At 45.2% G+C, this 14,899-nt stretch overlaps 1 protein-coding gene across 3 annotated transcripts in view; it reads right to left on the bottom strand.

Annotated features, from left to right (window-relative positions):
- Positions 1 to 14,899, bottom strand: part of MAP4K5 (mitogen-activated protein kinase kinase kinase kinase 5) — a 341,354-nt gene that overhangs the window by 124,644 nt on the left and 201,811 nt on the right. For all 3 annotated transcript variants that reach the window (XM_029598355.1, XM_029598353.1, XM_029598354.1), the window contains 2 exons: positions 7,994 to 8,052; positions 1,470 to 1,537 (listed from right to left, as the gene is read on the bottom strand). In XM_029598355.1, coding sequence (XP_029454215.1) covers positions 1,470 to 1,537; positions 7,994 to 8,052 — 127 coding nt within the window. The remainder of the gene's footprint in view (positions 1 to 1,469; positions 1,538 to 7,993; positions 8,053 to 14,899) is intronic.

Below are 14,899 nucleotides of genomic sequence, written 5' to 3'. Positions count from 1 at the left end.
AGTTTCAAAATAAACGGTTTGATTCCATGTTGGACTGGAAGATGCAAGCTTTTCTGGCACATTAAGCTCCCTCGTGCGGGAAGTACCGTATTTCCACGACAATAACCCGCCCACGTATATAACCCGCCCACACACATAACCCGCAGGTTTTCAAGATTTATGAAAAAAAGTTTTAATATACCCCGCCTCCTCATATAACCCGCAATTCAAAAAAAAAATAAATTTTTAAATACCTGTCGGAGGGCCGCGTGGGTCCAGGCGGGCGGCGGGAGCCGGGTGGTCGCGTGTTAAATCTAGGCCGCGGGCGGGTGGGCGCTTGTTCCAGGCGGGGGCGGGTGGACGCGCGTTAGTTCGAGACGGCCGGCGGGTGGTCGCGTGTTAAATCTAGGCCGGGTCGCACAGGCGCGCATTCATTCACTGCCGGTGGGGGCAGCCCCCACCGGCAGTGAATGAATGCGCGCCGAAAGCAGCTTGTTCCAGGCGGCGGTGGCGGGTGGACGCGCGTTAGTTCGAGGCGGGTGGTCGCGTGTTAAATCTAGGCCGGGTCGCTCAAGGCAATCTAGGCCGGGTCGCTCAAGGCAGTCACATGCCGTGACGTCACGGCATGTGACTGCCTTGAGCATCGAATCGCAGGGGTCGCATTCATTCATCCAGGCGGAGGAGCCGGCTGCTTTCGCCGCTACTGCCTTGAGCGCCGAAAGCAGCCGGCAGCGGCAGCTGAAAGCAGCCGGCTCCTCCGCCTGGATGAATGAATTCATTCACTGCCGGTGGGGGCTGCCCCAGCCCCCACCGGCAGTGAATGAATGCGACCCCTGCGATTCGATGCTCAAGGCAGTCACATGCCGTGACGTCACGGCATGTGACTGCCTTGAGCGACCCGGCCTAGATTGCCTTGAGCGACCCGGCCTAGATTTAACACGCGACCACCCGCCTCGAACTAACGCGCGTCCACCCGCCACCGCCGCCTGGAACAAGCTGCTTTCGGCGCGCATTCATTCACTGCCGGTGGGGGCTGCCCCCACCGGCAGTGAATGAATGCGCGCCTGTGCGACCCGGCCTAGATTTAACACGCGACCACCCGCCGGCCGTCTCGAACTAACGCGCGTCCACCCGCCCCCGCCGCCGCCTGGAACAAGCGCCCACCCGCCTGCGGCCTAGATTTAACACGCGACCAATCAGGAAGCGGCCGGGCGCAGGGATAGGACGGACTCCTCTCAGCTGCAGCCTATTCAGAGTCGGGAAACTTTATTGGTTGTAAAATTTTTTCTGGATAACCCGCCCACGTTTATACCCCGCGGGGGGCATGCGGGGTAGGTAAAAACGCACATTACCCGCGGGTTATATGCGTGGAAATACGGTACATACTCAGATAAAGGTCTAAACTGCGATCTTATTTTTATTTCTTCAAATAAAGAACAGCAGACATGCACTGAAATATAAATATTTAACAGCTTTTAACAAGCACTTACTTGCTGCTACTGCCCCCATCAACAAAAGGATTCCACTGTGAAGGGAAGTCACCATCTCTATTCACAAGCTAAAGAAACAGTCTGTTTAGTAACTGAGAAAGACAAGCCAGTAAACAAGCTGCAGGTTAGATGTTTTAATTAGTTAATTTATTTTCTTGAATAGCTTTGTAAGCTGGGTACTGCAGAGACCTAAATAAATAAGCTTTTCACCAGCAATTTTGATAGCTGAAAATTATAACACAGACTAGTTTAGTCAAACAAGATCCTGTATGTATGTTTATTAAAATGTCATCATTTTCTTCACCCACAGAAACAAAGCAGAGTATCAAAAAATAAATTACAAATCAATTACTCACTCATCCCAACCCAATCTTCTCTCCCAGTTGCCACACTGATATGTTAACTAACAATTCATGACAAACAAGACCAAACTTATTTTGCTAAACAGCTGTCCACTACCTACATTTTTTTTTCTAAAAGCCAGCCTTTCAAGTTTTCTAATTTTAAGTTCTGGTCCTTCTTGATACAGCTCAACAGAGTGAGATCAACCAAACAGGACCCAACAGCTGAAAGCTTGCTTTCTCGTACAGCTTAAATGTGCTAGCTTTAAAGTGGTAATCGATAAAAGCCCCTGATGTAACAAACATAACACTCTTTAGGGCACATATCCATTAAAACAAACACAGCTAGTACTTTAAGGTACCTACACAGAGACATTTATTTGTAAAGAGGGCTCTCAAATTGAGCTGGCCCTAAGCTAGGGATGGTAAACACCAGTCCCCAAGTGCCACAAACAGGCCAATTTTTCAGGATATTCACAACAAATATGCATGAGATAGATTTGCATGCTTTACCACCATGCACCATCTGTATGTAGATCTTTGTCGTGCATATTCATTGAAGATATCCTGAAATCCTGGCCTGTTTGTGGCACTCAAGGACTAGAGTTCGCCATCCCTGCCCTAAGCCATGCCATACAAAGAGCACCTATGAAACATGCAGAATTTCTAGAAACAGAATCAAAGACTTTGTAGACAGAGTGTAGAAGGTAGCAAACACACACTTCCATATGTAGAAATGGCTGGGGATAGTATGCTGAACCTATGTCTGTAGGAAAGGATTCAGTTTTTGTAGTCAGTCACGTATATATTGCATCATATAGAATTGGTGGATTGCAATATATACAGTGAGCATGGAAGCTTGGAATACCTTCTTACTAAATTGGTCTAGAAACCGGTGGTCTTTTCCAGGCAGAGAACTGGAATGAATCCTCATCTTTTTTACTTTTCTCATTACAGATTCAAATGCGATCAAAATGTATGGTAGCTGTATGACACCAAAGCTGGGAGATTGCTGGACCCTGAACTTTAGGTTCAATTTTCTTGTGGTTGGCATGGGAGAAAAAGGAACTTCCCATATTCTCATCAATAGAGCATTGAGAATTATGTAAACAGGACAAGCCACTGACTTTGATGGCAAGTCGAGAATTTGTAAAAGGCCCAGAAGCTCAAAGCGAGGATCTTTTACCTTTCTGACCATGGATAGTCAGGGCGTAGGCCAACTTTTATGAATTTAGAGTAAGAAAGGTCCTCCAGAGGTGAAGTATGGTCTGGTAAATCCAGCAAAGAGTCAGAAAGTATGTCTGTAAGCACATACAGGCACAGGATCACTCATCCAAAAAAGTAATGAGGATGAAGGGGGACTCAGTAAGACCCTTTGGTGGAAGCGGAGCTGGTGCCTAGCAGTCCAGACTCTCTGATCTGGACTCCGCTGCAATGGAATTCGATGGAGAAGATGACTGTAGACAGGGCTTCGAGGATGTGTGTAGCCCTATAGGGGAAACAGGGATTCTGTTAGGTGGAATTGCCGCAGTCAGATTTTCAAGAACAGGCTGGAGTGAAGGCCCAGACTACTTGGATAATGTACAGGAAAAAAAAAAGCCTTTACTAGAAGTGTAACCTGATCCACCGATTAGTATGGCCTCTGGCCCACTGTAGGCAGTGGGACATCCTCCTTTAATAATAGAATAGGTTCTTGAGATTGGAACTTCCACAGGACCAATAGGAACACAAATCAGATATGATCTGGCATCTCCATTTGGTACCCCTCCGCTAAAAATTGAGACAGGGAAAGTAGTCTGGTGATTGGAGGGGGCAGGGGTAATCTACATCCTCCCCTGCTGATCTAGGGTGTGCTGTATACAACCATGTTTGTAAAGGGGCTGCTAAGATTGGCAACTTAGATGCAAAAAGAATGCTTTAAGGATTTCAAAGACTTAGACTTGCGTGCTTAAATGAACGGTAATCAGATGGCATTGAAGGATTCTAGTGACTCCAACATCTGGATGGTCGAGTGCATGGACACTTCGGCTCCTGCCCAAGAGGTGCTTTTGACCAGCCAATCGTCCAAGTAAGGGAAAACATGGACTTCCAGTCTGCGTAGGTATGCGGCCATCATGGCTAAGCATTTTGTAAAGACAATTAAGGCTGATGCGAGCCTGAATGGTAAAATGAGATATTGGAGGTGCTGCTGTCCAACCACAAATCGGAGATACTTCCGGTGCCAGTGGAAGATCTCTATAAGGTACGCGTCCTTCAGATCGAGGGAGCATAGCCAGTCTCCTTTTTTGCAACAAGTGGATCAACATACCACTTGAGAAAGTTGTTCAAGGTCCTTAGGTCTAGCATGGGACAGAGACCCCCTGTTTTCTTTGAAATCAGGAAATACCGGGAGTAGAATCACCACCCTCTTTGCCCTGGTGGAACGGGCTCAACCACCTTGACCATTAAGAGTGAGAGCTCCACGAGAAGTACCTCCTGATGTGCTACTGGTCCCAATATGGACTCGGGGGTGGGGGGGGGGGGGGGGGGGGTAATTTATGGGGTACTCATAAGATTTAATTTGTACCCTCCAGGGATGGACAGGACCCACTGGTTGGAGGTTACACTGGGCTACCGGTTCACACAGAACTGCAACCTCAAAGACCTCCTAACTGAGAAGGACAAGTCCTGGGTGCCAGTGGAGAGCTGTTGCAGTATTGCATGGTGCTCCTGCATCTCAGCCACTGCGTCCTTCACCTTATCTCTGAAGAGACTCTCTCCATTGCATGGCTTGTCAGCGAGTCACTCCTGCACTTCGACTGAGATTGGATGCCCGCAGCCAGTAGAGATAGCAAGCTCTGATCCCAGCTGTGGAGACCATTGATGCTATCTTGAAAACATTGTAGGTTGACATGACACCGTTTCCATACTCCAGGCCCTTATGCACCAGTGACTAGAGAATGTTCTGCTACTGAGGCAGCTGCTCAGCCACATCCTGCACCTGCTTCAGAATGGCCCACATATTTACTCATGTAGAGTTGGTAGGTTGCTATGCAGGCAATAAGATAGTGCTCTGAAAGACTTCCCTCATAAGAGCATAGATGGCCTCTGATCCTTCCTCGCGGGTGCTGAGGAATGGATCAGAGTGTTTGGTCTTTTTGAGAGTGGATTTGACCACCACAGATTGGTGTGGTAGCTGACGCTTGTCGAATCCAAGAGCTTTCTGGATGAGGTAAAGTGTGTCCGCCTTCCTGTTAATGGTAGGAACTGAGAGGGTGCACCCACATCCTCATCAGCAACTCCACAAAGATCTTATGCACTGGGACTGTCACAATATTTTGGGGAGGCTCTATGTTCTGGAGGATATACAGCATCCTGGGTCAGGTATCCTCTTCAGTCTGCCTCAGCCATCACCCTGACAAATCCTGTGAAGGAGAGATCTTCCGGAGACTTCCTTTTGTTGGTGGGAGATGGGTCCAAGGGGAGATCATCTGACACATTGTTGGAAATATCAGAGGAGTCACAACCTCCCAGGGGTCATATGGACCCTCATCCCCACTGCCAGAAGGCAGGGATGGGGCCCTAGGTGCTCAGCCTCTTGTCAGCAGTAAAAGCACAGACAACTGGCCATGGGGGCTCGAGCCCCAGTGTCTTCCCAGAACTTGACTGAGCTTCCTCATCCGAAAAACCATGGATGAGCAACGGATCGGCCAGTAGCACCACAGATGCTGCTCCAGGAACTGAAAATAGTTGTGTCAGTAGCACTCTGATGAGCGCATGCAGAGATTCCAGCAGCAACTCGAGGAGTGACAGTGCCAGTTCTGGTGCCATTGGTGCCCTGACAGAGATCCCACACTACCTTCTCCAAAGCCAACGGCACACATGCCTGTCCAGTTCCTCCTCAAATAGTACAGATTCCAAGGCCGACTGGAATCCAGAAGGTGTAGCCACATCCTCTTTGAACCAAGAGGAAATCTGGTGGTGCGCATCAGTCAATGGAGACAGTCGTGAACTCCACGTATTGATGTAGGATTGGTTCATCACCACGGGGATGCTTCAGGAGCATACAGCAGAAGCTGGTGCATCCCTGTGCCCGGCACCATGCATCGACAGGAACAGATGATGATGCTTCTTCTGCTTCCTTCGATGCTCGGATTGGTCCTTCCCCATGTACAGGTCGAAGACGATGAACCTGACATCTTTGACTGTCTCTGGCGCCCCTAGCAGTCATAGATGCCGACGGAGCCAACGATCTCGCTGATATCGATGGTTCAGTGTCTATCAGTGCAGTTCCATGGCTCCTCGATGTCAATGTTCAAGTCAATAGATCGGTTATCTCCAGCTCAAAGAGTCATTCCATCTTATCAAGTCTGATCTTTCGCCCTTTAGGGGTCATCTGGGTGCACTTGCTGCAATCCCTGTGTTGCCACCAGGCAGAGGATACATTGATCATGGAGATCCATGATCAACATAGTCCTTGAGCTCTGGGGGCATGACTTACGTAGGTGGACATGCCGACTTAAAAGGGACGCAAAATCGTACTCGATGGCTAGTGGGCACTAAAAGCACTCCCACCCAGAGGGAAACAACTGCTATAGTAAACTTACCCGAAAAAACTGGCTACAGACGATAAGGTGAGAACATCAATGACTCAAAAATGAGAAGGAAATAGAGAGAAAAGAAGTTTGAGAAAAAGATGAGAGAAGTACACCATCATACACGAGGCTCTGTGTAAGAGACTGAGGGAACACTGTGTCAATGTGTGGTATAATGCATGCCAAGCATGCTCAGAGAGGCTCAGTCAAAGTTCTAGAAACTTTGACATACGTTTTCCATGCCAGGCTCCATCCAATGACATCACCCATATGTGAGGACTGCCACCCTGCTGGTCCACTGAGAACAAGGAAATGTTAACTGCAGCTAATAAAACTTATGATTTCACTATTAACTCTCCACTTCTCCAAGACCATAATAGTTTAGCACAATTTTTAATAATTTGATGACTAATGATAGAAACAGCAGCTTGTGAGTTTGACATTGAGGGCCAGATTTTAAAAGACTTACAAGTGTAGGTGGCCTTACACGCGCCGGGCCTATTTTCAAAGGCCCGGCCACGCGCGTGTAAGTCCCGGGGCTTCGGGAAAGGGGGCGGTCCGGGAGCGGGGCGGGGCTAGAGGCCCCCGGCACAGTGGCCATTTGCCACTGTGCCAGGGGATTGCATACCGGCAGGCGCAAAAGGTAAGATGTGGGCTGGGGAGGCTAGGTAGGTTAAGGGAAGGGGAAGGGAGGTTAGTATAGGGGGGTTGGGAAGTTCCCTCCCAGTCCACTCCGAAATTGGAACAGACTGGGAGGGAATTGAGGAAGGCTGCGGGCCTCTGTGCTTGCAGGATGCACAAGTGTGCACTCCCTTGCATGCACGTGCATGTTATAAAATCGGGTGTCCATGTGTGCGAGCACTCATAAAATCTACCTAATTGTCTGGGAATACCCTGAAGAATGGCTCAATTGCCTTGACAGGAAATGTCTTTCCGCTAGTGGCTGCTACTGAAGTAAAACAGTAATGTAGATACCCAATGTAGAACAGAATTAATCAGCTGTACTAAAGTTACTTTAGAACTATGATCAGCAACAAAATTATCTTTACCTTAAATATATTTATAAAAATCAACTTTAACTGATTATAGTTCAGAAATGATTGAAAATGTCTTAGAATATTTCCCTGTAATTTTGAGGGGACCAGCAAGTTCCTCCAGTTTCTGTGAGCTTCTAAATTAAGAAGTGGCCTTTGTTGGACTATTGTGCTGAGCCTTCATTTGCAACTATTCAGGGTTTTCCCCTTCCCAATTCATTTAGCCCAGTCATTGATGGCAACAGTCCTTAGCCAAAGGTGCAGAGCAGGGCTCCTTCTGAAACATAAACTGAAGGGCTCTAAGTTTGATTACGAAGGACTGCTGTTCACTCATGAATGGGACTTCCTGTAGCCTAGGGGATGTGAATGCTATCTTAGCAGCATCTGTAGCTCTTGTCAGCTTGAGCAGACTCCTGACCTAAAAAACAAACCCAGATCCTCCAGATGGCAAAGTGCAGTGTTTGCAATTGAGTCAATCCATTTTCCTAAAATTGTGTGGTCCCTAAAGAACCTTTTCAGAAAAGAAAGTGGCAGGATGTTAAGGACAAAAAAGAAAAATTAAAAAGCAACCTTACCATTTCATCACGAGCTTCTGTTTCCTTCCGTAAAGGGGGCTCAAATTGTAGTTTATCAACTGTAAAAGTTAAGAAAAATGTCATGAGATGAAATTACCAATTTAAATAAAAATATGAATAGCAGGGGCAGACAATTGTTAAAAAAAACCAAACCTTAGGTGCTAGCAAGTAATTCTTTATAGTTTTTATTTCCCCACAATTTTTTTTTTTTTTTTTTTTTACTTTCCCTTTCTTCTCCAGCCCTTCTCTCCCAATTTCTCTGTTATTCTGCAGCCCAGTAACTGCTCCTGATTCTGGCTGTTTACCCTCTGAGGTTCTGCCACTTCCACTTCACTTTTTGGCCCTAGCAGCCACTGCTGCTACTCCGAGCTTCTCTTTCTGACAACAGGCATCACACACTGAATTTTAAGCACAGAGGTGAGCAGGTGTCATTTTTCAGCCCTGTTAAATAGTTTAAGAAGTTTAACAACTATAGTTTCTTGCACATAACAGGAGTTCAGTGCTTGGCATCAATTGGACAGAATCATCTGAAGTTCTGTGGAAAAGCTAAAGTCTTTCTGTTCATGTACAGCATTTCCTCACTGCAGCAGCTCTTCAATTCCTCTCAGTTCCCATCATTAAGCTTTGAACAGGGGAGGGGAGGTGGGTTACTAAATATTACAAAGTACTCCAAAGGGGTAGTGGGTGAATTTGTGTAACTGGTGAACTGCAATCTTCAAAGAACACTTGCTACAGGCAAGCAACCTCACTTTCTTGGAAGACAAAGGAGATTCACCAAGTCACACAAATGGGATTCCCTAGGTCAGTGCTGTATTCAAGTGTAAAAAAAAAACCCCAACACAACCCTACCATGGGTAAGAATATTTGTTGGAAAAATCCCTTTTCTATTATTCAAAAAAATAAAATAGCCCCTATGAAGAACAGAATTGAATTCTATCCCTTAAATAAACCATAAAGAAGAAACAGTTTAAACCGCTAGTGGTCTTGGCTAAAACAAATATGTGAACTGAATTCCATATCACACAGTCTTGCAAATTTTCATTATGGAGTAAGACCTTTAATGGGCGACTGATACCACTGTGGTCTTAACATTATTGGCCTTTCATGCTCTTCTAAAGTTCATAGCTCAGTCCTGGGGTAGTAGGTCTGCAATTTCATTTTTCATTTTTTTCATTTTTCAGCACTCTGTGATTTATACCATCTAGTCTAGGTGGCTTGCTACTCTTTAGTTTGTCAATTTGCCCAATTACATCCTCCAAGTTCACTGAGATGTGTTTCAGTTCCTCTGAATCAATTTTAAATATCACTTCTGGCATGGATAGTTATCTGCCTATCAAAAAACAAATCCAAGGTAACTAGCCCAGATTTAACACACAAGAATTTTCTAAATATGTCTGGCTTGTTTTTGGTTCTTGAGGACTAGAGTTAGCCACCCCTGATCTAATAGTCCAACTGACTCCCTCACAGGCCTTTTGCACTGAATGTACCTGAAGTTTTTATTATGAGTTTTTGCTTCCACAGCAAGCTTCCTTTCAAATTCTGTCTTTGCCTTCTTTATTAATGCTTTGCAACTAACTTGCCAATGCTTGTGCTGTTTCTTGTTTTCTTCATTTGGATTCCTTTTCCATTTTAGGAAAGATGTTGTTTTGGCTAGAATACCCTCTCTCATCTTACCTTTTAACCATGCTGGCAGTCATTTGGCCTTCCTTCCACCTTTTTTAATGCGTGGAATATATCTGGTCTGGGTTTTCAAGATGGTATTTTTAAATAACATTCATGCTTGATGTAAACTCTTAACCTTTGCAATTCCTCCTTTCAGTTTTTTTCTAACCATTTGTCTCATTTTATCATAGTCTCCCCTTTTGAAAGTTAAATGCAATCACAGTAGATTTCCTTAAGTGTTCTCCCTCCAGTTATCAAGTCAAATTGGATCATGTTATGATGACTAATGCCAAGTGGTTCCAACACAGTTACTTACTGCACCAAAAAATGTGTTCTACTAAGAACATAAGAAATTGCCATGCTGGGTCAGACCAAGGGTCCATCAAGCCCAGCATTCTGTTTCCAACAGAGGCCAAACCAGGCCACAAGAACCTGGCAACTACCCCAACACTAAGAAGATCCCATGATACTGATGCAATTAATAGCAGTGGCTATTCCCTAAGTCAACTTGATTAATAGCAGTTAATGGACTTCTCCTCCAAGAACTTATCCAAACCTTTTTTGAACCCAGCTACACTAACTGCACTAACCACATCCTCTGGCAACAAATTCCAGAGCTTTATTGTGCGTTGAGTGAAAAAGAATTTTCTCCGATTAGTCTTAAATGCGCTACTTTCATGAGACAGGATGAGGTGGTAGCCTCAGAAGGCAAAATATGCCCCTCAAAACTCTGTCTGTGGCTGCCCCCACCCTGCCTGCAGGCCAATCAGTGGTGAAGTTCTGATAAGCTCACAGGGTCCCTATACCCTGCAGGCAGGAACAAAGGAACTGTGGTAAGTGTGGTTTTGGTGACATGCGGGCCGAAGTAGAGCTGCGAGGAAAAAATAAGGCAAGGAGAAGAGGTGAGGCAGTGGCAACTAAGCGACAGCAAGCAGTGGCGTACCTAAGGGGGCAGTGCTGACGACCAAGATAGGGAGACCTGTGTGGCCACCAGTGGACCTCTAAAGAAATGAGGCCATATGTCAGGATCACCGGAAGCAGAGAATCAAACCAGTCTGTTGTTTGTGCTGGCCCTGCATGAGATCAGCATGGAGGATTAGTAGCCCCGCAAATTTTTTTTAATTACATGGCGCCTATACAGAGGAGCAACAGAATGGGCTTCTGCAAGGAAGAGCTCCTCCCAAGTAGGCACACGGGGCAGTGTCAGCAGCAGGAAAGGAGTAAGACAGGCTCCTTTTCTGCGGGAAAAGGAAAGCGGGAAGCTTGCCTGGGGATCTGCATGTGCAAGAGAATAGGAAAATACCTACAGTACCTGAATGTAATCCACTTTGAAGTGCTGAAAAAAGTGTGAAAAGTGGAATATAAAATTCTAAAAATAAATAAATGTGTGCCTGCTCATCTGTGCGTGAGAATAAATGGGTGCCTGCCCATGAATGTTATTTAAAAATACCATCTTGAAAACCCAGACCAGATATTGAATCCATCTTAAAAAAAATTAAACCTGCCACACACATTTCTGACACCATCCCCACTAAAGCACTCCTTTCCATCCCCTCAGCCATTGTAAAACCCCTAGCCGACATAATCAGCTGCTCCCTTTTGCTTGGAAAAGTCCCAGATCCCCTCAAACTTGCAGTTGTCAAACCCCTCCTCAAAATACCCACCCTCGATCCCATCAACCCCGCTAACTACCGTCCCATATCCAACCTGCCCTTCATATCTAAAATCATGGAAAAGGTAGTTAACTCCCAGCTCTCTGATTTCTTGGAAGACCATAACATCCTACACCCATCACAATTCAGTTTCCGTAAATCTCGCAACACCGAAAATCTCTTACTCTCAATCACTGACACTATTCTCAAGGGCATGGACCATGGACAATTGTATCTCCTTGCCCTTCTAGACATCTCGGCAGCCTTTGATACTGTCAGCCATGAAATCCACATTACCCGCCTAGCAGAGATAGGCATCTCAGACACAGCCCTCCTTTGGTTCTCTTCCTATCTCAACCATAGAGAATACATTGTAAGAATTGATAACTCTGAATCCTCTCACATTCCCCTCACCCAAGACTTTCCCCAAGGATCCTCCCTCTCTTCCACACTCTTTAATATTTATCTATTGCCACTCTGCCACCTTCTCTCCGACCTAGGCCTAAAGTTTTTCCTATATGCAGATGATGTGCAAATCCTCATCCCCATCCAAGAATCCCTCACCAAATCTCTTCAGTTCTGGGAATCATGTCTTGCATCTATCAACTCCCTACTATCCAACCTCCATCTTGCTCTAAATGCCTCGAAAACTGAACTCAATCTCAAATCAACCTGACCGTATACCGCAATCCATCTCTGACAACACCACCCTAGCAAACGCCCCCCCCCCCTTCACTCCCTCAGAGACTTGGGTGTCTCCTTAGATCAACAACTAAATTTCAAACCCCACATCAACACTCTAATAAAGAGGGGTTTCTTCAAACTCCATATCCTTAAAAAACTCAAACCCCTTCTCCATGCTCAGGATTTCCATACAGTACTCCAGATGACCATTCTATCAAAATTGGACTATTGTAATTCCTTACTTCTGGGCCTCCCCTTTTCCACTATCAAACCCCTGCAAATCTTGCAGAACGCCATGGCCAGGATCATAACGAAAACTCGAAAAGGTGACCACATCACCCCCATTGGTTACCTATTTCCTTCTGCATACAAAACCCTTACTATACTTCACAACTCCCTGTACAATCACAATCACTCCTGGCTCGAGGATGTGCCACGTTTCCGTTCATCTAATCATTCCACCAGAACTTCCCTCGCAGGCACTCTCCATACCCCCTCCTTCAAAACCGCACACCACGCCTTCACCAGAGAAAGAGCCTTTTCTATCACCAGCCCCTCCCTCTGGAACTCCCTACCAACCAAACTCCGATTAGAACCATGTCTGCACAATTTCAAAAAAGGAATCAAGACCTGGCTCTTCAAACAGGCTTACCCAGACTCGAACCAAACCTAGCCAGATGCCCAATATTTTGTACAGCTCCTATATGCCGTCCTTTAGTCCCTTAAGCTTCTCTCCGTAGTTATCCCCATGTTTCCTCTTCTCCTGTGTTAATATTGCCTGCGTTTCTCATAGCCTCCACAGAGTATACAGTTTGTAAAATTGCTTAAACTTGTACTTATAACACGGTCACAGTTTGCTTAAATAACCAGTTTTTTCCAATGTCTGTACCCTCCCCCCAGTACTGCTCTTATGCGCTCCCTTGTTCTCTCAGAATTGTACAGCTTTGTAAAATTGTTATTGTACATATCCCATGGTTTTACTTTGTTCACATAAGGTTATTCACCGCCTGTACCTCACAATGGTACTGTTCCTATCTGTTCTTCACTAACTCCTTTATTTCCCTGCTGCCTCCATCTTTTCTCTTCTAGCCTGCTCCTCTTTCCCCTTTCCCTGTTCATTGTACTTTCCAATCTTTCTCAGTTATCTGTAAACCGGCGTGATGTTCCCACGAATGTCGGTTTTAAAAAGGTTTATAAACAAATAAATAAATCTGCCACTCCTCTGGGAACCCTGACCTCTGCCTTCCCCAGCATTTCAAATCACCAGAATAGGCTATACCCCAAGGGGCTCTCTTCCTCATTTGTCCTGCACCGCGCTTTGGGTGGGGAGGGGGGTCATCTTTTTCCTTGCTTCAGGCAGCAGATTGTCTTGTGCCGTACTTGTCAATAAGGATTACTTTTAAAATAGTCTCCCTCTTGTTGGTTCTTGTACCAGCTGCTTCATGAAGCAGTCATTTATTTCATCTAGAAAATGTACCTTCTTAGCATGTCCTGATGTGACACTTACCCAGTCAATACTGGGTTAACAATCACCCATTGCTGTGTTCCTAATTTTGTTAGCTTCCCCAATTTTTGTTCGTATTTCATCTTCTCTCTATCCATTCTGGCCAGGTGGATGGTAGTACATACCCACTGCCATTCTATTCCACTTCTCACATGGAATTTCTATCCTTAAAGATTCTATAATGCATTTTGTTTTCTGCAGAACTTTTATCCTGTTTGACTCTATGCTCTCTTTAACATATAGTGCCACAAATTTAATTCATTCTATTACTGCGATATAATTTGTACCCTGGTATCAGTGTTCCACTGGTTATCCTCCTTCTACCAGGTCACAAAAACGGAAACCCTGGACATCATGCAATGCCTCCAAGCAAAGAAGACAGACTTCATGTGGATAAAAGATATGGTCTGCAGGGACTGGGAGAATTGCTGGAAACTGGAGGAGGCCATGCCCTGAGCTGACGAGGAGATGGTGCAGGGCGGACATCGTTGTAAAAAAAAAAAAAAAAAAAAAAAATAAAAATCCCAAAAAAACCCCCCACCCTGGAACCAACTGCAAAGAAGGTAAAACTTACAGCACCGCCCCATTGACCAGGGAAGGGTGACCCCATGCGAAGGCGGTGAAACAAATCACAAGGAAACAAATGAAGAACTCTGAAAACAGAGCAGAGCTCCACCACCATGATGCAACTGCACAGAGGAAAGAGACTGAAGGGGGCCCCGCATGGCCGTGCGGATAGTGGCATGCTGGGCAAGCTCAGTGTGCCAGTCAAAGTTCTAGAAACTTTGACAGAAGTTTTCCATCCCGGGCTCCATCTGATGATGTCACCCATATGTGAGGACTACCATTTTGCTTGTCCTAGGAGAAAATATAAGTATGAACAATTTCTACATATAAAAATTAGTTAAAAATTGCACAACAACTAATAGCATTCAGTCAGTATACTGAAACCCTTTTTTTCTAATCTTTTAAAGCTTGGTTCTCCCTCACTGTCCCATGTTTTCCTTAAAGTTTTCTATTGGGGAAAAATCACATGACAGTTCTGAAAGGCTAGCTGCCCTAGGGAACTGCACACAGTTCACTCACAATGTATTAAAAATGATTTGGTCCCACGTAAGGCACTCAATGAGTCACCATTTGTGTTATTTTCAACGGAAAAAAAGCCCATCTACTGACATCTGGCTGAACGCTTCAAGCAGAGTCATGCTTTTCTGGAAATTGCTATGTTGGACAGATTACAAATGAAATCTCAAATGAGGATGGCTTCTTCACAACAAATAATATTTCTAACACTTATTCTCACTTTGTAAGCCTACAAAAGCAGCTTTCATGGAAACTTCCAAATATAAAAGTGATAATTCTTTTTCTTACATACTAACAATGAGTTACTCCAAAGTAGTATTC

The sequence above is a fragment of the Rhinatrema bivittatum genome, chromosome 4, assembly GCF_901001135.1.
Source record: "Rhinatrema bivittatum chromosome 4, aRhiBiv1.1, whole genome shotgun sequence".
NCBI classification, from domain to species: Eukaryota; Metazoa; Chordata; class Amphibia; order Gymnophiona; family Rhinatrematidae; genus Rhinatrema; species Rhinatrema bivittatum.
Note: the sequence above shows the minus strand (reverse complement) of the source record. Positions and strands in the feature narration are given on the sequence as shown.